Source organism: Poecile atricapillus, chromosome W (genome assembly GCF_030490865.1).
Source record: "Poecile atricapillus isolate bPoeAtr1 chromosome W, bPoeAtr1.hap1, whole genome shotgun sequence".
Taxonomy (NCBI): Eukaryota; Metazoa; Chordata; class Aves; order Passeriformes; family Paridae; genus Poecile; species Poecile atricapillus.
In genome coordinates, this window is record NC_081288.1 from 12417313 (window position 1) to 12443459 (window position 26147).

The 26147-nt window shown below is 38.6% G+C and overlaps 1 protein-coding gene across 1 annotated transcript in view; it reads left to right on the forward strand.

The window, feature by feature from the left end:
- The first annotated feature begins 4967 nt into the window (after positions 1–4967).
- The window catches only part of LOC131592224 (gamma-secretase-activating protein-like), a 45256-nt gene continuing 24076 nt past the window's right edge, over positions 4968–26147 (forward strand). Inside the window, exons 1-14 of the mRNA XM_058863609.1 lie at positions 4968–5052; positions 8576–8649; positions 11500–11556; positions 12236–12305; positions 12709–12765; positions 12899–12987; positions 13396–13465; positions 14457–14506; positions 15810–15914; positions 16809–16868; positions 17547–17590; positions 19246–19331; positions 23783–23860; positions 25969–26046. Of these exons, the coding sequence (XP_058719592.1) occupies positions 4968–5052; positions 8576–8649; positions 11500–11556; positions 12236–12305; positions 12709–12765; positions 12899–12987; positions 13396–13465; positions 14457–14506; positions 15810–15914; positions 16809–16868; positions 17547–17590; positions 19246–19331; positions 23783–23860; positions 25969–26046 (1003 nt within the window). The remainder of the gene's footprint in view (positions 5053–8575; positions 8650–11499; positions 11557–12235; positions 12306–12708; positions 12766–12898; positions 12988–13395; positions 13466–14456; positions 14507–15809; positions 15915–16808; positions 16869–17546; positions 17591–19245; positions 19332–23782; positions 23861–25968; positions 26047–26147) is intronic.

Genomic DNA, 26147 nt, shown 5'->3' on the forward strand with positions numbered 1-26147 from the left:
CAAGGAGGCTAAAAGTAGGTTTTACTCACCTGACTTCAATTAGCTAAAAGCTCATAGCTGGACTACTTTTACTCTAAGTCAAGGGAAGCAGGTGCCTCTAATACCATTTACCACATCCTAAGGCTGTAGTTTGGCAGAAACTTATACTGACCCAAGTGAGCACCAACATTGGGAAAAGCAGTTTCCCCAAGATCTTTTGCCCAGAATGAGTGGTTTACTCCCAGTTCTGTAGAGTAACTTTGTTGACATTAGAGTTCAGCAACCTTGATAGACAGCTAACATACTGAAACCATCCTCTTCCACCTCCTTCCTTTTCTCCTCATGGTTACTTTTCAATTGGATCAGTTGTCTGGTCTGGAAACTATGCCAGCAGCAGCTGGGCAATGGGTCAGAGCAATTCTGGGCAAAAATGACTGCTTCTTTCAACTTGAATGTCAGAGAAAGGCATTTTGTAAAGTGTCTAATGAGCCATGTGGGTCTAACACTTCACTGCCACCAGTACAGGGAGATCTATTCTGTTCTCCCTGCTCCCAGGGCCACACAACTACTGCTTCCCTTTGCAATGGCTATGGACTCATAAAAGCCTTCTGTGACTGGAGGCACCTTCATAAGCTGGTAGAAAATTAAACCATTAAAAAAAAAGTAAATAGATTTTAGTGTGTTACCCAGTACAGCTGGGTCACAGAGGTGTTATACAGGCAGATGAAGACAGAGGCTGAGTGATCTGGGGATGAGGAAGGAAGAAGAAAATAAGAAGGGAAAGAAGTCTGGGTCCATCCTTTCAACAGTCGTGAGCTGTTAGATCAGCTGCTCATCAAACTGCACCCTCAGGGCCCCCTTCCATATTACATCTGATATGATCTAATTGGAGACAGACATGGGAAGGAGCAGTGCCACTTTCCTCCAGGCCTGCAGATGCACATTTCCAATAGGCATGAGAGCAGAAGTGAGGGGACAGGAGAACCAGCATCCACACTCAGGTAAAAAATACCTTAAATTAAATTAAAAATAAACTGCTAAAACCAGGTGGTATCAGTCACTCTCTGGAGTTCTTATACTTCCTCATTAACTAGAAGGAGCCTAGACAAAAACCTCATACTAAAACCCTATTTGCAAAGTGCCTGAAGCTCAGTGAGACAAAAGACAGACTGATGTGCTGTCCCTGTCTACAGTCTCCATTCTACAGTGCTGCAACCTTACATTTTGAAGGAATGCATTTGTGCTAAATAATTCTTTCATTTTAGGATAAAATTGATAATGGAAATACATGTAAAAAGTGAAAGCAATTGGAACCGCTCTGCTGATATATGCATTATTATACCAGTTTCCAAGAGAATTGTAACTGTTGCAAATTATTGACACTGTCCTCTTGCAATTCAAAACGAAGTCAATACTGAAAGAACATAAAGGATAAAAGACCAAGTTTCTAAACCCTACTGATGAATCCAAATCAGGCTGGAGCTGGAAGAATAAACATAGAGCCAAGAGCTCCTCCAACAGCTGTTGAGACAGTGTGTGCTCACAGGGCTTTCATCAGCACTAGCAGGGGTTATTAGTCTCTGGAAAGAACAAAGGAGCCTCAGAGCCTGGGCCATGGAGGGAGAAGCAGCGGAAACAAAAAGGCCACTTGGATGACAGTCAGATACTTCCCTAAGTCCCATTCTCTTCCCCTCCCTCACTTGGAGGAATACCTTAACTGTTTCAGGAGCCTCTTTCACTCATGTTACTGGCTTGAGTGTTACTGACTTCAATGAAGCCATTAAAAAGAAGGTGCTATTCAACATGAACATGAATAGCAAGATGATTTTTTTTTCATTAGTAGTTGAAAGACTATTTCCTATGATGAATTATTAAACAAAGCATACAAAAGCACCTCCATGAATCTGTTTCCATAACAGATGCTGACTGATTTCAGTGAAGTAACTCTGATCTATGTTGATATTCGGTGATTAAAGAGACTAAAAAAAAGGTAATCTCACACACTGAAATAAAGGTATTTCATTCTACTACCTCTGAATCACATGCTTTACTACTGAAATATTGATTTCAAATTGCATCTTTTTTGTGTGGCCAAGAGGGTTTAGTAAAGATATTAAGCACCAACTCCAGAAAGAAAATTTTTGTATATTTTTTGAGTTTGACTGGATGAAAACATTCAAGGAAACAACTGTCTAGACATGATGACAATAAACCCTCTATTACTGGAACGGCGGGAAAAGAGGTTGCCCTCAGTAAGCAGTACTTCCCAAAAAAGTCATGAACTGTTTGCCAGGCTGTCATGTGATTAAATAATTATTTCAGATATTCATTCTTTATAAGAAGTCTTATGTATGATTTCCCAATGTGGAACACATCAGTGGTTTATGGATCTTAGATCTGTATGTTTTTGTCCACAAACAAAGCTTTGTTCTGTTGAGAGTTGAAAGGTGCCTTACATCCATCACTGCCGTACCGGGGGCAATGTTTCACCAGACCCACACTTGTGTCATGGTATAATTTTGTAATTCTTGCAATATGAACGGTGTGAAAATGGAATAAAGGCACACAGGAATTAGCACAAAAATTGTTATTTGCAGTAAAATAATGCTAATGATGGTTACAAGGCACTCAGTAGGGCCATTACTGCTCTCTAATGATTTCCCTGTGGTCAAGATTCAATCCAGATAAAAATTCAAGGGAGATCCTCTTGTTACTAAGGCAGGAACAGATTTCTGATTAAAAAGAAAGTAGAGAAATTTAACTTGTCTTTTTTTTTTTTTTATGGGAGCTTTAGCTTCACATCCCTCTCCTGGAAGTTGCTCCTTTGGGATCAACTCCGGTGCCTACACAGCTTCAGATTGGAACTAAAAACCAAAATTAAGTGAGTCAGATAATCAGAAAAGGAAATATATGAATATAAATGGAGAGCAAAATTCACCACTTGGTTTCATGATGCACACAAAAGTGACAAATGGGTTATAAGATTTATATCACCTGACAGAAATAAGAAATTGGGTTGTTTCTTTAAACAAAGAGCTTCTCTGTCCATCTAGCAAACTTGGGAGATGTTATCAAAAATATATCAGGCTCCATCTTAATTCAAAGACTGCTGAAGAGTTTTTTTTAGATCCTTATGGCTTTTGCATCAACTGTTTAATTTTATGTATCAAGTCTAAGGTGGCCTGATACTCTGGTACTGAGTTATTACCTGAAAAACTCTGAGTCAGCTTTGCGGTTTCTGAGGAATGTGTTATGATTCTAGGAATTCAACCTGGCGCTCTGGGCCTGTAAGATATGGCCTTTGACGTGCATAGCCAGACTGATGGCTCAAGGAATACGGGATTTTAAATAATAAGCATGAACTCTAGATCTGGGTACAGGAGACTTTCTCCATGTGAAAATCTCCCCTTTTGCACATACTTAAAAGAATCAGTCATTTAATTGTCTTTGTTTTCCTCCTTTGCTTGCCTCTCCAGTTGTGTAATTTACAGTTGTGTCAGGAACTATCCCCATCTTTTCTCTCAAAAAGTGCATCCATTTGGGGACCTCTTATCTGTTTTTCACTTCTGTGTCTGAAATAAATACTCCAGTCACATTTTCAAGCTTTATTTCACAACAGTGAAAATATAAGCTGAAATTCTTGTACAGCCACTTGAACTAAGGAGCTTTAAGAAAAATGCTGAATACAAAACTTGTGGTTAAATTGTAAAAGTTTGCAATATGGAGATTGAGAAGAAGAGCATGTTTGCTTTGCATTTCAATTATCAACCTGCCTTTCATCCACACTTTGCAGACATACTGATTTTGATGTGGCCTTTTTATAGCTCCAGATCTTAGCAGTGATGGGGAAAAACTTGGTACAGGGATTAGCTCTTAGAACCGGCTCAAGCTGTTTTGTATTTGGTTATGTCAAGCTTGGTGTGCGCTCTCATAACCTCTATCCACTTTTATGCCACCTTTAGCTGGCTGATATCAGCCAGCACATTTCAGAAGGGAAATGGCAATTAGGCAGGCTATAGATAGCCATAGAGTAGCACCTTATCAGTGTTACAAATATTTCCAACAGCTAAAATAACCCCAAGCAAACAAACCACAACTTCCCCCCCACTCCCCCCCTGCTAAAATTACATTAAGTTTTACCTCCTTTTTACCTCCTTTGCAGATGAAAAGCACGAACAGGCCAGGCCTTATCTGAGGGGACATCCCTAGCTTTGCTGGCAGTTTTCCAACAGAGACTCCATCTATTCAACAAGCAATTTCAGAGCGCACAGCCTCAGAAAACAAGGATGCTACTCGAAGTTCTGGAAAACATCTAATGCTTCCTGGGCAATCACAAGCAGGGCAACTCATCATGGGGCTCCCTGGTTTGTGAACACCAGGTGACTGAAGCTCAACTCCAGGCCTCACTGACAGGCTGCTGTCGGAGGCACTCGGAGCCACTCTGGTGAAGCTTCCGAAAGTCCCTTCTCTCTGGTGACAAATGACAGGAGGGAATGGCCAGGACCTGTCCCAGAGAAAGTGTAGGTTGGATATTACAAAAAGGTTCTTCACCTAGAGGATGGATGGACACTGGTACCGGCTCTCCAGGGAAGCAGTCACAGCACCAAGAAGCGCTTGGACAACGCTCTCAAGCACATGCTGTGATGCTTGAGGCTGACCTGCTCAGGGCCAGGAGCTGGGCTTCGATAACACTTGCGGGCCCCTTCCTACTCAGAATATTTTGTGATTCTGTGATTCTTTCAGCCGGCCTGAGGAGGAGCTTGGGCTCAGAGGGGAAACGAGAGCCTTCGAGTGCCGCGGGTCGCCAGCACGGAGGCCGCCGGTGCGGGCAGCTCAGAGGCGCTGTGCCACCGCCGCCGTGCCCGGTAGGAAGCGGAAGGGCCGGCGGCGCCGGGAGCGGGCCGGGAACCGCCGGAACACCCGAGGGCCGCTCCCCCGCAGGGGGCGGGCTGAGGGCAGCCGAGCCGGAGCGGCGCCGGGCCGGAGCTATGTTGCTGCGCCTGGTGCCCGAGTTTGAGCTGCGGAGGGACGTGGTGCCCTGGCTGGCGGAGCGGGGCTGCGCCGCCGCTCTAGGTAACTCTCCGGGAGGCCCAGGAGAGCCCCGTCCCTGCGGCCGGCCGGCCCTCTCTCTATCCGGCCGCCTCCTGCCCGCCCGCCCGCCGAGGAGCCGGCTGCGGCGAGGCCCCCGGGTGCGGGTCCCCGAGAGACCCCGGGTGCGGGTCCCCGAGAGACCACCGGGTGCGGGTCCCCAGCGGGAGCTCCGGCCGCGGGGGCCGGGGATGGCGGCGGGGGAGCGGCCTCTGGGCCCCCCTCGGCTGGGGCTCGAGGGGAGCGACCCTCGGGTGCCGGGGGACTTGAGGTAGACAAGTTTGCTGTTCACAAGGAATTTCTGACATACCGAAAACACTTCTACACATCTGCTACACTCTACAGCCTGTTTCTTTCTACTTCTTCACACGTTGGGGACTTTCTCTTTTTTTTTTTTTCTCCATCCGCCCTTCCCCCCCCCACCGCTCCCCTCCGCCAAAAAAAAAAAAAAAAAAGTGTTAGTATTAGTCCCTCTCCCACGCTACTCCCCTTTCTTGGGAGGAAAAACCCCACAGCCTGAACACTTTGGTGTGTATGGTAAACTAGTGCTAGTTCAAAATTAGATGCAGCGTTAGCTGTCACGGCACCGTGCGATCGCCAGCATAGCGAGTGCTCGGGGTAGTGGTTGGAAAAAAGTGACCTCCCGTATTCTTGGCACTGTGGCTTTTTGCTTGTTATTCCTCTGCAGAGCAGCTGGCTCAGTTCTGCTTTTCAGAATCTGATGAAAACATAATAATAATAATAATAATAATAATAATAATAATAATAATAATAATAATAATAATGTTGTAATAGTTTTTGCTTCAGTAGAAATACCATCGATATGCAAGTGTGATGAACATGAAACGCCTTCAGTTGTTTTTACTTTACTTAGAATACTTAACTTACTTCCCGCATTGAGGGGCTGTTATCAAATAGACTCATAAGATTTTGTTTGGTGACAAACCAGAAAGTATCAGCGTGGAGAATAAGAGAATTATTTACCAAGCCATCATTTAAAAAGATCAGTTATAAAATACTTAACATTTTCTACATTTACTGAACAATTATTGAAAAGCATACTGAAAGGATTTGAGGTAAAATTCTGAAATTCTCCACCCATAATTGGTTAATATATAAATTTATTAGTTCATCAGTGATTAATTAAGAGATAAATTAATATAGATGTTAATGGCATAAGGGTCTCAAAATGGCACTGACTTGTGTTTGGGAAGGAGAAAATTGTATTTAGTCTTCTAAAATGTTAAAATGAGCCTTCATGCAGTAATGTCCCTGGTAATACAGAATCGTAAGAATCTACTTTGGAGGGTGCATCTGATCAAATATCAGCTTTTCTGTATTGCATTTTAACTTATCTGTGTATAGTGACTCCCCCTCATGCAGTGCTGTCATTAGGAATGTGAAGGTGGGAGGTAGGGATTTGAAAAGATTAATTTAAACATCAAAGAGATATCTAATCACAGAAAGCAAGTAATTTTTAGGAGTCATGGTACTTTTGTGTCAGTGTTTTCAGATGTTACTTATTCATATTTATTATTTTCTTTTCTAAGGACTTGAAAGCACTTGCTAGCATGTGAGAGCTGCTAATTGCATGAGAGCTGGGAGTAGCTGTGATGATAGGAAGGGAGCGGCAAGCAAAGTGAACCAGCCTTGTTCTCTTTATTCCACTTAATTTGGTATGAGCTGCATATAATGGCCTTCAGGAAATCAAACTCTGCATTCTCCTGATTATTTTGGTAAAAGCTGTGTGCTGGGAAGGCAGGCTGGGCTGGTTCTTTTGCAGCCCTTCATCTGCTGGTCTCAGCTGTGGACATGAGGAAGAAGTTGTAATTCTCTGTGTAGGGTTTTACTGCAGGACTTTCCAAGGGCAGAGACCATTGCCATTTCTTTGCCTCCATGTTCCCACTGACTGTTCTCTTCAGAGGAGAAACTTTCTTCTGACACAGAACTTTTTAAGCACCTTTAAGATGTCTGTGTTTTATTGACATGGAGATTGCTCATGGACCTTCTTCTCTACCAAAATTCTGTGCTGAGGAAGTATTTATGAGAAAATGTAGAGGCTGTAGTACGCATCTTGAAAGTTTGAGGTGGTTGTTAAGTTCCAGGAAGCTTTGGATAATAAAAAAGAGAGTACTTTGTTATCTTAGACTCTCCCAGTTGTCACCATCTAGCCCTAATGTAGTGTACTTGTATTGTATTGTATTGTAGTGTACTTCGAGTACCTTTCTACTGAAACCAATAGAAAGCAATGTGTTGCCCAACGTACAAGAAGGGTTTTCATTGTCCTCCCACAACAAAATGGAAAATTTACTATCTTCTGATAATGCTTGAAAACAGTTTTATTTTCCTTATCACTGCAAGCTGTACAAGCCAGTTTATAGTATCAAGCTTGTTAAACTAAGTTTCACTAAGTGTCTTCCTTCTTTCAACACTCTGTGATAACTGCCAAGTAAATAGTGTCAGACTTGACTAAATGCTTGCAGAGGGTTGTGGGGAGTTCTTTATGTTGATGCTTACTGAACTGCAGGTCACCTTTATTGTAAAATTGAGACCAATCATACAGCTTCAACCTTACTAAGGTCAAAATTTCCACTTCTAGTAAAAATTCCATTGGAGATAAACATATTTTTGATGTCTGTGGTGATTAGAAAACATAAATACTTAAGTACAATAATTTATCCTTTTTTCTGGTGGTTTTCTTTTTAATCTGTACTGCTTTGCCCAGATATGCTCTTCTCTTTCTGTGTCCATCTTTGCTTTCTGCTCGTTTCCATTTTAACTATACTCTTTCATTCCCATTCCATATCATTTTGTGTCCTGCATTGTTTAGTTCCCTATACTTGTAGGTAGGTTGCATATCTCTCTATATGGTATTTAGTCTTGTGGTTCTTTGGATTTTGGTGGGGTTTTTCCTTTATTTCTTTGTTTTTGGAGGTGGATGAGGGGCTAAGAATGACACAGAAGTGGTGGTGTTGGTGCTGTAAAACTAATGTCTAAAGATGTAGTTTATTTTCAGGCTTTCCTTTGAGATGCTGAAAAGGTGTGAGCAAATGATATTTTCCTTGGGCTAGTTCTGTCTTCCTGTAGTGTCCAGAGGACTGGAGTATGGCTTAACTGTTTGAACCCAATGTTGTGTATAGTGAATAAATGCAAGGGGGTAATTTTGGTTTGATTTGGTTTTTTTATTCTTTGAAAAAACACATTTTGTTTTCATAATAAAAGGTAGTGATCATTAGAATCATAATTATAATGAAGAGGTAGGAGTTTACAAAAATAATTTTTTTCTTGCATGTTTTGACGTTCCTTAACTACCTGTGTTGAAGTTTATCAGATTTAAATCATGGTGTAAGAAGTACTCTCTCTTTTTCCAGAAGGGAGCAATTTTGTCGTATGCAAATAAGTATTTACAAGTAAAAAGATATTTAGCATATTTGCTTAAAGTGTGTGCATAAATTATAGAATTAAACAGCTAAAATGAAAATCGTGTGCTTTTTTGTACTTATTTCAGACACTTCTGAGAATTCATCAGCACTCTATGTTGTAAATGTTGAAAGAAATGGAAAAATTATTTATACCTGGAAGGTAAGTCAATCTTGGAATTTAATTAAAACAAAATTGAGAATAATATTGTGTGTGAATCTAATTGAGTTCTTGTAGTTTAGGCTTTTTTTGCAGTATTTGTTAGGACATGGAAACATGACTGATTATATTCTGGGGGGTTTGGGCAGTGGGAAAATATCCATCTCCACTTCAGACAAAGGTTAAGAATGATGAAATGAAGAGTAAAGTATTCACCTGATTAATTCCGTAGGGTTTTTGCCCTTGATTTTTTGCTGGCCCAAAATCTCCCCATGCTGAAATGCAATTTCTTTAAAACACTTCATAAGCAGTTCATAATTTTACCCTCAACTTTTTAGTGAAGCCTAGCTATTAAATTCATGTGCAGTACTTTAGTTAAATATTTTCTCCTACTAAATTGTGTTAAGAGGCCATTTATCTAACACTGTTTCTGCATATACCTTTCTTTAAGATTCATCCATAACACTTTATTGCAAGTAGTCTGAAGTAACCCCTGTTTATTTGATGTCTTGAAGTACCTAGAGCTGGCTTCTTAACATAGGATTCTGCTCTCCATGGTGTATGTTTTTAGTTTTACTTCCAAGTGGGTTTTCTAATGGTTTTAGAATGTGAAACTTTGTCGTATTCTTATTGTTTGTTTGATGAGACAAGGTGTGCTTCTTGACTGTGCAGCTCAGAGGAGTCTGTAGATCCACCTGTATCCTGGAGTATCTTGCTTCTTGAGGAGAACACATATGAGTTCCATTAGAGTAAGGGTGCTTTCCCCTCTGGCTCAACAATGCTAAAACTCTCCAGCTCCCCTAGGGTTAAGGGAAGAGGTGAGGTCTTCATCAAGGCTTTAACTTTAATATGGTTTCACTGTGGGTGGATGTTTCCTTTAGTGCAAGCTTAGGGAGGGGAGTCTGTATAAGACAATAGTAACCATAAAAACAACTCTAAAGAGTGTGTCAAGTTTTGGGTTTTTTTTCATTGCTTCAGACTCTAGAAGACTAATGCAAGTAACCATGTAGCTCAGCAGGAGATCCTGTACTCTGAGTGTGGTGTTGCTGCTTTCTAGCACCTGTGGAATCTCATACTAAGCTTTTCTGGGCTTCTGACAGTCTAACTGCCTTTTATGTTCTTCAGGCTCTTGCAGTTGGCACAAGGGATGAGTTGTAGCTCAAGGTTCACACATCTAAATGTAGGTGTCTGCCTGCATGCCTAAGCTCCGTCTGCAGTCTGTAGGGATCTGGTCAGAACAGTTGGTGGAGCTTGTAGCCTGAGTTGGTGACCACTTGTAGCCTGTTCTTTGGGAGAAGGTGGATGGTGTGGAGGATGTAAACTAGACTGAGCTGGCCTAGCTTGTTTCCCAATAGACACAAATAGAAAACAGCCTTTGTCTTCTAAGTGAGAGACAGTCAAGTGTATTCTGTGTGAAACCAGGGGATGGTGGACACTGAATTTTATTTTAAAGCTTATTTTAGAATATTATGTTGTACTGTAGTTTTGACAGTGTCTATATTTTGTGACATTAATAATTAGTGTAAAGGAAGATATTTTTAACCAAAGTGAATTTTATTTGTAAGGTAATGCAAGAATCTTCAGAGTGCACATGAAAACAATTGTCCTAGTTTATGGGCATTGATGTAGTTCTGTTACCAGTCTTGTAAAGTGTATTTTTCCATATCTAAGTAAGATGATGTTAACATTTCAGACACACTTGAAAAAATATAGTTATATGTGAAAGCACTTGCTTAATCTTAAATTAGGAGGCCTGGAGCCTGTGTCTTAATATAAAGACATTTTGTTTTCCTTGTTTAAATCAGAAGTCAAAGACTTTTGTCATTGCCACAACAATAATGAGACACTCAGAAATAGACCCCTTAGGAAGCGAATACTCAGGCTTTTGTTTCAACTTCACAAGGCAAAATGCCATAAATTTGTAAATAACCACAGATCTCTCCCCTCTCCCCCTAAGCAGTTGTTAAAAACAATGAAGCTCACTGTGGAAGTGGAAGCCTGTGTGGCTGGATTTAATTTCAGTAGTTTAGCAATTTAGTGCCCATACCCAGAGAACATTAACACACATCAGCTTGATTTTCTATCCAGTATATTCTGCAAAGCAGAATTTTCTTTTTTTTAATACATTTGGAAAATTTAAGTATTGTGAAAATTAAGAAGTAGTAAATTTTTGATTTGTAGTTCTAAACATTTGTAAGTGCCCCCAACAAAATAATTGTTTATTAATTATCAATAAGATAATTAATATGATAAGATAATAGAAAGGATATGTATTATGTTACTCTTCAAAGGCAGAAGGCTAAGGGTGAGCTTATAAAATACTTAGCCTTCAAACAATCACTTCCTGAAATCCTTTTTCCAGGCTACAGCCAGATCACTGGGAGCTGATTTTTAGTGATGTTTGATGTTTCTGTGCTCCCTTTTGGTGTAATGACCCACCAAGTTGGTGAGGTTTGGAATACCAGCCTTAAGTCTCCAGGGGCCAGAGCATCCCTATTGATTCTTGTACAGACATCTCTTTTCCTGGCCCTGTTGCCGGCAACTAAAACCAGCTTAGAAGCAAAGTGGGAGAGAGGCATTTGGTTTATGCAATGGCTTGTGGGCTGTGGATTTGCCACATTTCAGCTTTACCCCATGTGTTAGTTCTAAAAGGAAAAAATAAATCTTTGTTCTCTTGGAATTAGAATTTGCTTTCTTGGAATTAGATAACTAACTGCCTGGTTATATATAGGACAGGGAAGTGTGTGAGGATGTGTGCCAAGGGGCAGGGAGAACAGGGAGGTAGGAAAAAAAACCAACTGTTTAACTTTCTGTATATTTATATTGCTAGAGCTAATTTGTTTCCATCCATAGGGAAATCAGAGAAGCACTCACATTGGATTGTATGATCTTCAAACTAAACAAAACGAGGTGAGAGCAATACCAGTTTTCTCTCTGGTGATGACAGTGCTGTAGTGTTTCAGATTTTGATGCTTTGCCACACAGTATGTTGTGTCTTTAAGGAGTGTATCCTTATTGGAAACAGAAAAGATACTGGAGAAAGTATTGGAATGATTCTCAGTAGTATTAAAACGCCCCACATTGCAGAACATCTGAAAGACTTGAGAGTAGTAAAGCATCATGTCTGCAATCTTCATTTCTAAACAAGTTCTTTCCTCTTCACCTTGCACATGTGTGCCAAGAAGTAAATGTTTGGAGTTTTCTTTATGTGTGCATTCTTGGTCTGTTCAGTGATACCATTTTAAGAGATTATTTTATTCTAAAACTGAACATACTGCAATTCAGTAACTAAAATAATGATACCGGGTTTTTGAAGGTGTCCCCATAATAGTATGAAATGAGTGAAATTTTGTATTTACATAAAAGTCTGCTATGCTGCTCTAGTGGCAGCATAGAGCTCAAAAGAATCAGTAAAAAACAAACATGAGAAAAAGGAGAACTGTTATAATTGAAGCTTGAAATGTGGTTCTTCTGGGCATGAAAAGATAAAAACTGTGGGACAGCAGTATTTTTCTAAGAAGTAATTGAATAGTTTCCTTTGTGGGATTTGAAAAAGCATAGTTATTAACATTACTGTATTTCTCTGTAGCACCTCTATATGTTTGAGAAGAATTTGCACATTATCAGCTGTTCAATCAACAATGAAAGGACCTTATTGGGTAAATATGTGTTTTATCATTAAATTTTCTTGGTAAAGATTTAGTTTAGTAGGATGATACATTTGGTTTAGAATTACTTACGTCTGTTTTGACCTATGTGTTGCCCACAGCAGTTTATGAATTTCAGTGCATCCATCATCAGATAATGTAGGTAACAACATAAAGACACAGCTGTGACAATATTGCTGTTTTACTAAAACATCTAAGACACACTGCCCCTTTGTTCTCTTTCTCCTCCTGCATTTGTGTGTACCTGCTACATCTAGAAGAACTTCTGATGTTCCTTTAACATATGTGTTTTTGGTAAAAGAATTGTGATGCTCATTCTTCAAGGATGTTTGATAAGATTAATGTCAAGTATGCACACTCACTGTGGTTGTGTTGGTGTTTTCTCCCCCCACAGCAGTCAGCTTCTGTCAATACACAGAGGAAGAAAGAGCAAGTCAGCTCTTACAGTCAGGTACTTCAAGTAGATTTTTTTAATACTGTTTTAAATATTGTACCTTTTTTGCTTTCTTTCTCATGTAACTTCTGTTTAGAAAACAAACTTGTATACATAAAATAATGTTATCTGAGACATGTTCTTTTTGCAGTATCCAAGTACTTAACCTTGCTAATTGAAATTCATCCCATTAATAATGTGAGAGTCCTAAAGGCTGTGGATAGCTGTGTTCGAGTACAGGTAAAGTATCCAACTAATCTAAAGATAAGCCTTTTAAATCTGCTGTGCTAGAGAGAAAACATGGTTTAGTGCAGAAATATCTCATGTTATCTTGCTGCTGTTACAGAGATAATGTCCCCCTGTTTCTTTGGAGAAATAAAAAATAAAACTTCATAAAATGTTTGGTATAGAATATTTCTCCAACAATGAAGGCTGCTTTTTTATTTCTCTTCAGTCTTCCAAAGTTCACAATTATAGTGACTGGTGACTATTAATTTGTAATAATAGATATTTTTATTAATTATAATTAGTGTGTCTGATTTAATTTAAAAATACATAAATATCCAGCTAAAAAAAACCCAAAACATTTTAGGTGAGTGTTCTAAACTACTTTGGTTTTTACTTACTTTTGTGAAATTTTCTGTATAGTTTCTTTATCCAGTTGAAGGCAGAAATGCTTCTAGAGAAAGTCGTCTCTTGCTAGTTTCAGAAGATAAATGTGAGTTAATATTTTCAAAGTACATTGTCATTCTTTTACTTCAAGATGATTTTTATAGATTGTATTTTTGGTAGACTTTTATTGGTAAAAAAATAAAGGAAAAGGAAAGGTGTGAGTTATTCTAGGTATTCCAAAGGTCTTTCAAAAGCTGTATGATTTACCAGATTTTTTTCAATGTTAACAGAATAGCCATCTTTGTCTATGATTTCTTGCTTAGCTCTTGCATTCATCAGTTATCTTTATTTCTAAAAAAGCTAAAATAGACTCTTTATAGCTGCCTACATAAATTCAGAGCAAATCAGTGGACTGAAAGATGTCTTTAACATGGGAAGTAGGGCAAGACTAAAGCAATAGTTCCTTGGATTCAGCTAACATTGCATGTTCAGCTTAATGTCATGGCAGGGAGTGTATAAAGATGGACTCTTGGAAAAGACTGGGGTTTTCCTTCTTATTATAAAGTGAGATCTCTTTTCCATCCCCTTGGAGAGGCCCATCTTCCCTGGGCTAGACACCAACCTTGGGTAGGTGGACTTAGGTGGACAGAGCTAAATCAGAAACACTACATCTGCTGGGTGAGTGTTGTGCTTCTCATGCAGGCCAGCCGTGGACAGCTTTCAGGAGTTTTGTGTGGGAAAGGACTGTGAGGGGTATTTGTGTTGGGAAGTGAAACAGGTCAGGGATAGTCTCGGATATGGGCATGCAGCTCTGTAAACTCTTTCTTTCCACGGGTGCTCCTTGGCTTGGTTGGGCACATTCCAGTCATTGCTATTGAAGCCTGTGCTGTGCTTATGTGGGCAGCTCAGGAAAGGGAGAGACTCCAGGTCTCTGTGTAAGCACCTGTGCTCATGTGTCACAGATTTCCTCTTCTCTGAGTTGAACTTTCCTGGCCCTAGTATTCTTACAGAATTCTAAAAGATGAGCTTGTTTCATAAGCTGTATAAAAGCATTTAAAAATATTTGTTTGTAATTATTTTTTTTTTATATTTTAAAGATATTGAACAATTTGACATTCATGTTGTTGCAGAAGAAGAACACAAAGTGGTAAGATTGAAAAATTTTTGGGCTTGCAACAAGGTTCTTTTACTTCAATTAATTTAGTTGAAAGTTTTGAAAGTTTATTTATCTTTATAGTTGGGCAACACTAAGTTTATTAAAGAAAACATTGATTATATGGCAATTTATGCAGGTGACCACAAACCTGATTGAAAAACTTTACACCTTTTAATTTATGAGGACAATTATTTATTTCACTGAATTTGTTATATGTTGCTGAATGCTTCTGGGTGTTAGAAGCTGGGAGTAAACATAGTGTTTATTCATTTTAAAACCATTTAAAATATTTGCAGCCATTTCAAATGTTTTCAGAGTTGCCTTCCTAATCTTGTCTATTGTGGGTCTGTGTGAATCCAGTAGAGGAATCACTTAAAAAAACAAATGAACAAAAGATGTAAAACTTAGATACAGTCCGAGTACAGTGAATGTTCAATCTCTGTTTTCCCTCCTCTCTTCTTCTGTTTTTAACATGAATTTGTCGTCAACAAATTGTGGATGTTCTGCTTGAAAGACTTATTAATGAACATTTGTTTAATATAGTAAATAATTTTGTCATGAAAACCAATGTTTTGTGTTATGGAGGTGAATGTAAGCTTTGAAGGAAAAGTTAAGGACCTGATTTTTGTCCCCTTGCAATCTTTCATGGTTTTCTCAATTTATCATAGGTTCAAGCAGAAGGATTTTATATCACTAGACTACAATACTAGCTAGACTACAATAGTGGAGTAAAGACTTAAGTATAATCAGAAAACGGATCGATCTGACGTCCTTCTGACAAACAGATTTGTTTTGTTTGACATGAAATCTCCCCACATCATTCAACTGTGCATGTACACAATCCCAATCGTTTTCTACAGTTCCAGCCTTTTCCCTCCCTCAGCTCTCTCTCTCACATGGCTGAGACTTTGGATAGAAATCTATTTTGGAGCTGACACATCTCCCTTCAGTAGTTAATGTAGCTGATTCTGAACTGACTGTGGTATTTCCCTCCTCTCTGGGGAAGGGTGCCTCTGCTATTCTTTGTTCACATTGAGCAGTTTAAGTGGTGACTTTCTTGCAAGCAAGGTAGACTGAAAGAAAAGATGAAAACTGTGCTTCCGATCTCTTTAAACTGAGTACCTTGCACACACCAAAGGTGGCCCTCATGCTGCCAACAGGGAGCCTGTTCCTTCCAAGCTCCTTACTATTTGTGACTCTTCTTTCACTACTTTTCTCTTTAAAGCACAGACTGTGCACAATTGTTGAAAAACCTTATTTGATGGGTTCTAATGTTTTTATTCTTTCCCTGTAGGTTATTCAAAAGTCAGGTCAGCTTCCAAGAGCCAAAGTTGTAGATGACCTCATTTGGGCACAGTGGGATATGATGGAACAAAGACTCTTCTACATTGTTCCAAAGGTGAGCTGAAAGTCATTCTTGCAGTTTTGTTCCTGCCTGTCTAGTGATAGTGAAGGTTTTAGTGTGTGGGGTAGCAAGTAGAGGTTTGTTTTCATTAGGATGGTCTTTTTTGTTCTTGCCTCATATAACCTAAAGCAAAAGCCAAACTTGCCTTAGTCGCTGTTGTGCTGAGTACATTGCAAGAAGACTGGTGGTTTTAATGCTTTCTATAAAAAAGGTGGGCTTTGCTTTAGAAAGGTAATTTACTCAAAAATATCTAAATCTATCCAAAACTGTTGTGAGTATAATGCCTCTCTTCTAGAGAATTCACATCTGGAAAGTATTCTGTGTGCAAACTTACTGAGTGACCAAATGAGGACAGGTTCTTGGCAAGATGGAGTTTGGATTTTTTATTTTGTCTGAGGGACTATTTGCACTTGATGCATTCTCTGTAAATAAAAAAGGATTTTTCCTTACTCTTCTTAGCCACTAAAAGAGTGAATGTTAGGAAATAACAGGAAGTGAACTGTGATGGAGAAATGTATTTATGTTTTTGAGTCTGAGATACCCTTTTTGAACAGACCAAAGTAAGATACAATTCTTTTTTGCCATATAGTTAGATATGGAAAACATTTTTTAACTTTCTAAAATGTGTGAGACTGTGTATTGCTGTGCTTAAGTGAGAGCCCACGCAATTATATATGATTGGCAGATAATGATCTGGGACAGGAAGGAAGCATGTCTTAGTGCTATTGTGAGGGGTTATATGTGGTTTTAAAATTCTTTTGTCCCCTAACTTCTGCATATCTGTTAGCAAAGCTGATTGAATGTGAAGAATGGTGCTGAGTATCCAATCACTTCTCAGTCTATATAATATGCTTTCTTACTTACGAAACACATCCTTTTTAATTCCAGGAATCAAAGAGTACTTTAAGGTGTGTCCAGTTTTATCCTGATGAAAATTTTAACTCAATTGTAAGTTATTAGTATTTTATTATATAGTGATTTTTAGCGGGATGTAATTATGTTTTCCAGGTGCTGGTACAGAGATCTGTTTGTCTTTTTCATTGTTGAAACTTTTTCAGAGGAAAACTGGAGTTTGTTTTTCCATTAGCTTTTTGGGGTTTTTTTTTGCATTATTTTCTCGTCAAGAATATATTCAGTCAGATTCAGATTTTGCCACAGTAAGGTAACTTTAGTGGAATTACACATTTTTTGACCTAGAAGGCAGTAAGTGACTCTCATGACTTTATACTGATCTTATACTCAGTTATTGAAAAAGCAGGCTTATCTAGTGCACTAGACAAAGAAACCATGTACGGATTTTGTGTCAGTTTAAGCGAGACAGGAATGTTTGCTGCAGACAAAGTACAAAAAACAGAACATAAAAATTATAACATGTAATTTTTATTAGACCTTTGTCCCAGTGGCTGAAAATTGCTGCACTGCAGCAATTCATTTTCTCTTTCTAAAAAATAATCTGTTTTATGGGGGTTTTTGAAGTGACTGTAAGGGTTAGAGGAAGATAAATAAACTTGTTAAAATGTTTAACCTGTTGAAATGTGACTATGACACATTTTACTGGTCTGAAATGCTAAACATAGTATATTGGCCACTGTAAAGAACAGGTTTGTTTTCTTTTTTGTTTAACAGCTGGAATCACACCTGGATATTGCTGTAAATGACACACAATTAAAGTAAGTTGTTTGGTTTTTTAATGTTTCGGCTTGCTTTCCTTTTTATATACATAGTATATATACATATAAAATATTTATTTATATACATATAAAATAGATACATTTTAAAAACCCAAGTAAAATTTGTTCAAACTACAGTATCTTTGTTTGCAGTTGCCTACATGGTACTGGAACATGAGAATAACATGAGAACTGTGTCCAGACCTCCAGTTCTTATTCTCATCAGGGTCAACTATAAAAAGTAATTTAATTCTTGACTGCTTAGTGCCATTTAAAAAAATTATTTGTCTGAAGAGCTTGCTATAGGTTAAACCTTCTGAATATGCTGAACCTATTTAAATTAATTTGCTTTAACCCTGGGCATGTTGTAATGGTGATGTCAAAATTTCTATCAAGGGAAGCTCTGCATTTTTAATTGCTGTTGCAAGTTTTATTGGGCAGTTAAACAAACCAGTAGCACCTTTTTATAGCCTGTGAAGACACTGCCTGTGCTCTGTTCTCCTCCAGCATGCTCTTTCCAGCAGTCTGCTTTCAAAGACAAAGATTTGTCTGATTCTTTGTTTGCCATGCACATGAGTGCATCTGAGCTTATCTCCTGAGGGCTCCCTTTTAATTGAGGGGAAAAATATAGTCAGGAGGGTTTAACTCTCATAATCCTCGTCTATCTTTACATTCCAAAAGGGCCCATTTATTTTTGTGAATAAAAAGGGAGGCCAGAGCTATTAGGCCAGGTATCAGTAGCTGAAGGTTAATTGAGTTCCTCCCTGACCAAGCTGTGGCTCTTGGAATGTCTCAGTGTTGTGCATAACGCTCAGCATGGTGCTCTTGCATGTGCAGGTTGCCCTATAAAAGGGCACTGTATCCTCTTACAGTTGGTGATGAAAGAACACAGCTAAGAGCTTCAATGTAAGAACTTCAATGCTGTATTTTACTTTATTTTGGTTTATTTTTTAAATTACTGCAGCAGACCAAGGGGAAAATCCCTACAGGGTCAAAATACTTTCTGGAAAAAAATACAACCAAACAGAAAAACCACCCAGCAACAAAAAAAAAATCCCACAAAACAGACTGACTACAAACTTCTGCTGCAGACTGACTTCAAACTTTGCAGGGTGAAAATAGGCATTTTAGATTTAAAGATATGTAAAAACATTAAAGCACAGGCAGCATGAGACTGAAAATATCATGGTACAACTAGTTTGATGTGAGTGTGATTTTGTGCTTTTCTTTTCAAGTATTTACACTAAAAGTAATTTCCCTGTTGCAGATTAAAATGCAGCTTTATAGACCTGGGCTATAGAGCTAGTCTGCAAAACCTTTGAGTTATTAAGTGTCACAAGTATTTGGATTTCTAGTATGGCATGAGAGCTTGCTTTCACTTCCAAGTATAGGAATGGTTGGACAATGCAGTAAGTGAATATGAAGTTGTCAGGTGTGTTCAAAGTTGTTGGATAACAGTGTGCAGTCTCGGGATTCTTGTTTCTAACAGTGTTGAGCAAATAGGTTAAAACCTAATTTAACTTGCATTACAGAGAAATTGATTGTAATTTAATTAGTATATTTTGGTTAACACAGTGACTGTTCTGGTGATCTTTTTGTTGTGATAAGTCTCTGTGGATGAAGTGATTTACTTAGTGATCTTTATTTGCTCATAGACTTGTGAATTTTGGATATGATTACTGTCAAGGTCAAGATGTTGCATCTAAATCTTTGAACCTTCAGGTCTTCACAAGTAAAGCAGGTAATGAATAAATAGAAGTATGGTCAAAATTACTTCCACTAGTAATTATCATGCAGTGTAATCCTAATTGATTACTGAATTTCTTCATAAAATATTGAAAAACACGCAAAAATACAAACATTTATAATATGAGTGTGACATTTGTATTCCTTTACAGCTTACTTGGCAGGTAAGTGTGAAGAGAGGGAGAAGGCAACTGTGCTTTATTTGTTTTAGTAATTTTTTTATCTTCCAAAAGCTGCAGTGAAGTTGAGCTGAAGTACCCAGGGTTTTATGTATCAACACCAACAACAAAACACTCACCCAGAAATTTTTTGATAGCCCAACTTCAAGGAGCTGGTACCGTGCTCTCCTCTAGTGAAATCTCTCAGTCTAAGAACACCTTAGCATTTTCCTGTCAGTTTCAGAACTCAGGAGGTACCAAAGTGTGGCTGTATGTTGCTTTAAAGCAATCTAATGTTAAAGTTGACCAAAATTATCTTAGAAAGTAAATTCAAGGACAGTTTTGTCTGGGTTTCTGATCTAGTATACATTTGTGTTACAGAGTGGACATATGTACACTGAGCACGTGCAGTGCAGTCTTTAAGAGCTTTGTATTGCTGTTAGTATGTGGTGTTTAGAAGGTCCAAGTATGTGATACTAAACATGGTATGTGCTGCTCAAGGGTTTAGTATATACATGATTCCTTAAACTTAAACCTAAAATGTTTCTTAAACCATTTTTGGAGTCTCCCTCCATCCTATTGTATGCCATGAGCTTTTTTGGATTAAAAACTGGTCTCAGGAGGTATCTTCATCACAGCTGTTTTCAGCTTCTGAATTAGACCATACAAGCAGACAGAGATGGTGTCTGTTTAACCTTTGAATAGTCAGCAGAGTTGTACAGGGAAGTGTTGCAAGAGTGACTTTACCACTCCCTGAGGCCTGCTGTGCGCACCAGTGAACTGCTGAGCTGTCTGGACTTGTACTGAAATGACCATTAGTGCAAATCGAGTGAAATACAGCTTCCTTACATGGATTTTTTCTTACTAAGGCAACCTGCATGCTTCTAAAGATTAGAGGGAAGGAATTAGATGCAAGAGAAAGCCAAGTTTCCATCTTTCAAACATAGATTAGGCTTTTTCTCTTTTAGCAAGACAATTTCTTATATAAACAGCCAGTCCAATAATGGAAAATATTATTGATTTGTATATATGTTTCCTTTTTAAACCTGTACTCCTCTGGGGTTTATTTAGATTGAAGCACCTCCATGAGTTTAGGATGAAATTCAGTCATCCTCCAACAAGACTGTTGTTTAGCTACTGTGAAATAAAATGTTTTTTTCTGCCTGGTGACTCAATATTTAAAGTCTGTGTGGAACCTTTCACAGGTGTTTTTCATTGCACTACTGTAAAATAGATAATTTGACAACTGAACTTACTAAATGAGATTGCTGGATATGGCTTTTTCTTGAATGTGGTTTAAAACTGAGGACTTGCACAACCCATTTTAGATAACCAACAGTTTGGAGCAAGTTGTTTTGGTGCTAAAACCGTATCTAGTTGTTGAAGAACACTGTGGGTAATCACACTAAAGGTTGTACCTTGGTGGTGATTTGCAAATCTGGACTGCAAGTTCTTTGTGGTGCAGACTGTGCGTGCTGTGGGACTGCTAGCACACCTCTGATATTAATGCCAGTATCCTTGCTTGTATCATTCGGACATCCCTGGCTAAGCATAATTGGCAAAACTTCAAACTGGAATATTCCATGCAATTTCCCATTTAATAAAACTGTTATTGGCTCCTGCCAGTGTGAACTCTGAATGAAATTACTTCTCCTTTCTCAAACTTCTGTAGCAGAAAAGTAGCTCTGTTTCTTACACTCAGCACATTTCAGATGAAATCTCTCTAGATAAAAAACCCATGTAATTCTTGAATAGCTGAGACCAAGCAGTTTCAGTCTCAGAATTAACTTTGCATGTCCAGAATTCAGTGGTTATTGGATGAACGCTGCACTGTTATGTTTTCTCATAGTGCTTCAGAAATATTTTTCAATTAAATTTGCTCAATATTAAAATAAATGCAGGCAGTAAGCTGTCATAGACACTGGATTACCGTCATTTATCTATCTGCCTAAAATTTAGGTATCTGGACTGTTTCTAGAGAGAAATAGGCATCTCCAGAAGATTATTCAATCCATATTTCTTTGTTTGCTGAATAGGGGTCTAAATGAGAGATATTTGGATGGCTGAAGTTAAGTGAGGCAAGTCCCTCCTAAGTCAGTAAAAGTAGACAAAATGCCCTGGTGCAATGTTCTATTTGAGTTGTGACATTTGGATGCTGTGTTGAGATGCTGTTACAGCCTCATGTCTTGAGTTTTTTGCTTGAACAGAAATAAGGAATTTGTATCTAAAGTTTCCTAGGGAAAAAACTTAATGTTTGCATATTATAGGTGACTCTTACAGTCTCAGTGGGGTAACTTTGTCAAGTGCCAGATTCGTAACTGCTGTTTCCTGAAAAGGAGTAGAACTTAATTTTTAAATTCTTCTTTCTTTTCTCTTTCTCTTTTTTTTTTTTTTTTTCTTTTTTTTTTTTAACCTTTGTGGTAAAGATCTTTTTTCTCTTTTATTTCTGGAAAGATAAGTGTCCATCCAACATATCCTCACATGAGTCTTCTCACCTCGAGGCATTCAGCTACAGCTTTCACTGTTTGCAAATGATTTTGAAATGGGTAGTTTGGGAGACCTGGCTCTACGTACAGGCGCAATAGGCTAAAAAGCTTTCCATGCAGCAGCACAACCCAGCTCTAATTTGCAGAGAGCTCTGCTAAGGGTAGGAAAGGAGTCTGTGGTGTATTCTCAGTCTCTGGCTGTTCTATTGGGATTGCCAGGACGGTGTCAGATGTAACATTGCTTAGACACCTGCTGGTCTGAGGCTGCCATGTTTCTGTCTGTATTAACAAAGCACTATTTGTTATTTCCGGTTGTTTGTAGCTCAGTTTGTTGACGCATGGCTCAATATTGTTGAGTTGAAATATGCACATCCTATTTATGGTCTCCCATAGCTGCTGTTTCTGTGGTCAGCTTGCACATTGCCCACTGACACTTCAGTCTGAACACGCTTGCTTGCATGTTGTGCAATTTATAGAGCAGTGTGCACAGAAGACTCCAGCATACAAGGACAAAATTTGCAGTGCTGGAAGGGAGCTGTTGATAATAAAACAGCAATCCAGTGGGTTGCTGGAACTTTTCCAGTCTTCCTCATGAGTCCTGATGCTGCTACTTTAAAAATTATGCATGTTCTGAAAGAACCCAAGTGCTCTGGCAAAATGCCCTGTCTGTTATCTGAATGACTCAAATATCCAAGCAAAACTGCATCAAACCATATTCAGTCTGCTAAGAATAAGCAGAAAGAAAAATTGCATCTTAAGAAAGCAGTTACCTTCCCCAGAAGGCAGAAATGTGAAGTGTGTCAGCCTTATCTATATCACAGCTATGGTACAGCCTTGTGGTGTGAAATACCAAGGCATTTAATTGAACGAAGTAACTGGGTAGCTGTGCTTTTTTTGTACTTGTGCCTTTTCCATTCTGTACCATTTTCTGTATAACTTGTGTACACAGCCTTTATTTTTTACAGAGCAATACCTGTATTAATATCATGTTCTTTTCATCTTTTAAATTGTAAACTTTCAATAAAGGTAAATGGTGAATGGTCATATTTATGGACAAGCTTTCCCAATTGTATTGGGATAATATGGTTTGGAAGCTGTTTCTAACATGAATGCCAAAGCATCAGAGTAAGGGGATTAAAGTTTTTATATGAGATGAAAGCAGGGTTACTATCCAGTGGGGTCAAAACAGAACCAGTCCGTTGTAGAATTATTCTGGGAGTGGAAAACCTTCCTGTGTGTAATCCTGGCTGAAATAAACTTGTCCCAAGGACTGACTTTTCTTCTGAAAAGGGTATTAGGAATTCTTTGGGCTGGAAAGGGGAGAATTAACTATCACTTTGAGTGTGAGAAAGCTCTGGTAGTGTATTCCTGCTGCTGACAATATAAGATTACTTGAAAAGCAAATAAATGGTGTTTTACTGTGTTGTTGAGCATGTCTGACAGCTCCTGAATACAAAATATCTGTATTGACACAGTCTGTGGAGAGAAAGGCTTGATCAGTTTTTTGGCTGCATGATTTCTCCTGGGAAGGGCTAAAATGTACTTCCCCTAAAGGGAAGAACTGGCCACAACAGGACCCAGGTTTCCATTGTGCCAGATTGCCTCGTCTGTATTTTCTTGATTTTGTTACATTAGGTAAATGGTGATTAAATGATGATATATATTTCTGTAATCTTTATCTTTTTTCAGAGATTATCTTTAGTTTCTAATTTGAAACAATCTTGATTTCGTTTTGTGTGTATAAAGATGTTTAGATATTCAGCTGGACAAGTGAATTTTATTTCCCTATTTTGTCTTTTTAGGAGGCTTGTGTGTGTGTTGTAGTCTAGTCTCTGATATTCCTCATGAGATCATATACTCCATATATTTTTTACATAAAGGTAAGACTAACTTGTTAACTTACTGTACTTTATTTTGGAGAATGTCAGTGCACTGAGAGAGTCACAGAATGCCTTTCAAAACAAATAACTACCAAAGTCTGCAGACAATAAGCTACTGTGGCTGGTGTTTAAAGAGAGCAGCTGCCTTTAGCTGCAGAGTTGATTTTCCTGCTGTAGACTTCCTGCCTGATGCTGAGTGAGTAGCTTCAAACCAGTGGCCTTGTAAATGGTTATTAATTTGGTCCCTTATTTCTAGCCAGACTTTCCGGCGTGCTGAGCACAGACATCAATGAAATCTGTGGGAGCTTGCAGGTGTGTTGTACTTATGCCATAAGGCATTTGTATGGGAAATAGAGCCAACAGCTCTTAGCTTCAATGTCTGTTTAGAATTCCAGTTCAACATGTCATTTTCACAGCAAGAGGTGCAACACCCACTGACTCTAAGAATAGTTGCTGTGTAAGTGGTGCTCTAGCTCTTAAAGTTAAGACCTTTGTTTTTGTTTTAAAATAATAAAGGGTATTGTTTTATTCCCATCAGAATACAAGTTCTTGTTATCAAGATTTTCTTATTTGATATATGGAAAAAGAGGGAAATTATTTCTCAACTGAGGAGCTGCATAGTATGGAGTAACTGTGTTCAAGTGCACAATATATCTCTGTTCTACCTTAACTGTTTTCTTGTGTCAGGATGCTTCTCATATGTCAGAGCTGCACATAGACGTTGCTTTGCTGCTGGAATATTGTGGGATTGAGTGAAATACCTTTTTGTGTTCTTGAAGGCATTAACAAATTGGAAAAAGTCCTTTCTGGGTGTGACACACTGTGCATTGCGCTGCCGTGAAGGGCTGATTTCCCCACACGCACCTGATGTGTAGCCAAAGAGTTGCTGGATTGCTTGGAGCCAGCCATGGCCCTTGTACATCCTGATCTGTACTAGGAAGAAATTGAGGATAAATATGGTGGCATTGACTAGCTAAGTTTGAAATTACCTCTGTGGAATGGAGTTGTTTGGTGCAGAGCTGTTTGTGGGTTCATGTAAGATTGATCAGTTGTACAAGAGAATTTTAATAATGGTCCTTCAGTGGCCCACAGAAGCAGTGGGTCCATAACTCACATTTTGAAGTCCATAAACCATATTTTGGACACATTTACGGAGTTCAGTTTGTTCTGCAGTCTCTGTAATCTTGGCTGGAAGCTTCCCACCCCTGTTAAAAAAAACAGTCACTGCAGCATAAACGAAGTCACGATGTCGCAGTTGAATTCTGCAGTGCTGGTTTTAGCTTGCATGTGCTCATGCTGGCAAGTGACATAGTGGTGATGGTGAGTATACTGACACATTGCAAGCTAACTTCAGTCAGTATTTTGTATGAAAATCTGTATCTTTTGACACATCTACCTCTTTAGTTTTGCTGTTGGTGACTTTTTCTCTTGGTTCTGTAAACTATGGATCTTATAATGAATTTCCATTAATTATTAAGTAGCATCCTGATCATAACATCATTAGTTACTATAATCTTCAGCTTTTCTCAGAGACAGAGGAAATTTGAGGGTATTGTGTCATTCCTACTGGCTGCCAGAAGTGTGGTACAAATCTAGATTAAAACAACAGCTGTGCTGATGCAAAGCCCGTGCAAACAGAGCAGATATGAAACTGGCCTTTGTATAAACTGAGCTGTACTAAATTAGAGCAATAGTGCATGCAGATAAGCAAAGTGGAAATTCTTTAAAGCAGTTGAAAGATTACCAAAATGTGAAACACAGCTATATAACAGATTTGTATTTGGGTTTTTCTGGGGAAAAGGTATTTTGCTTGCTAGCTTGCTCTGGGATGGGGTTCTTTAAACGCAAATGTAGGCTGTGCAGTGCATGACTAGTTTTCACACACTAAAGAACAGCACTGTGTAGGTGTCAGTCTACTAAGTGTGCAGGAGCTATGTTTAGGATGGATTAAATCAGTCTGTGCAGACAACCCCATAAAACAGACTCAAAATATCACTGTTTGGGTCTTTGGGCACTGCTGAAGTTTCTAGCTATAAATTCATAGGTGGATTGTAACAAATTGTGTTTATTGTTTGAGGTTTTTAAAGTTTTGGGTTTTTTTCCCTCAGGTTACAACAAAACTTTTACAGTTTCTCTAGAAAGAACAGAATCTCATGAATTGAAGGAAGTGGCTTTTATGAATCTTGGTAGGTTACTTGTGTTACTTTCCTGTGTGATTGCCATTCTCTGTGTAGTAGGGCTGCACAGCTAGAGAAATTGCTAACTCTTCTGTGGAAGGAAAGGATTT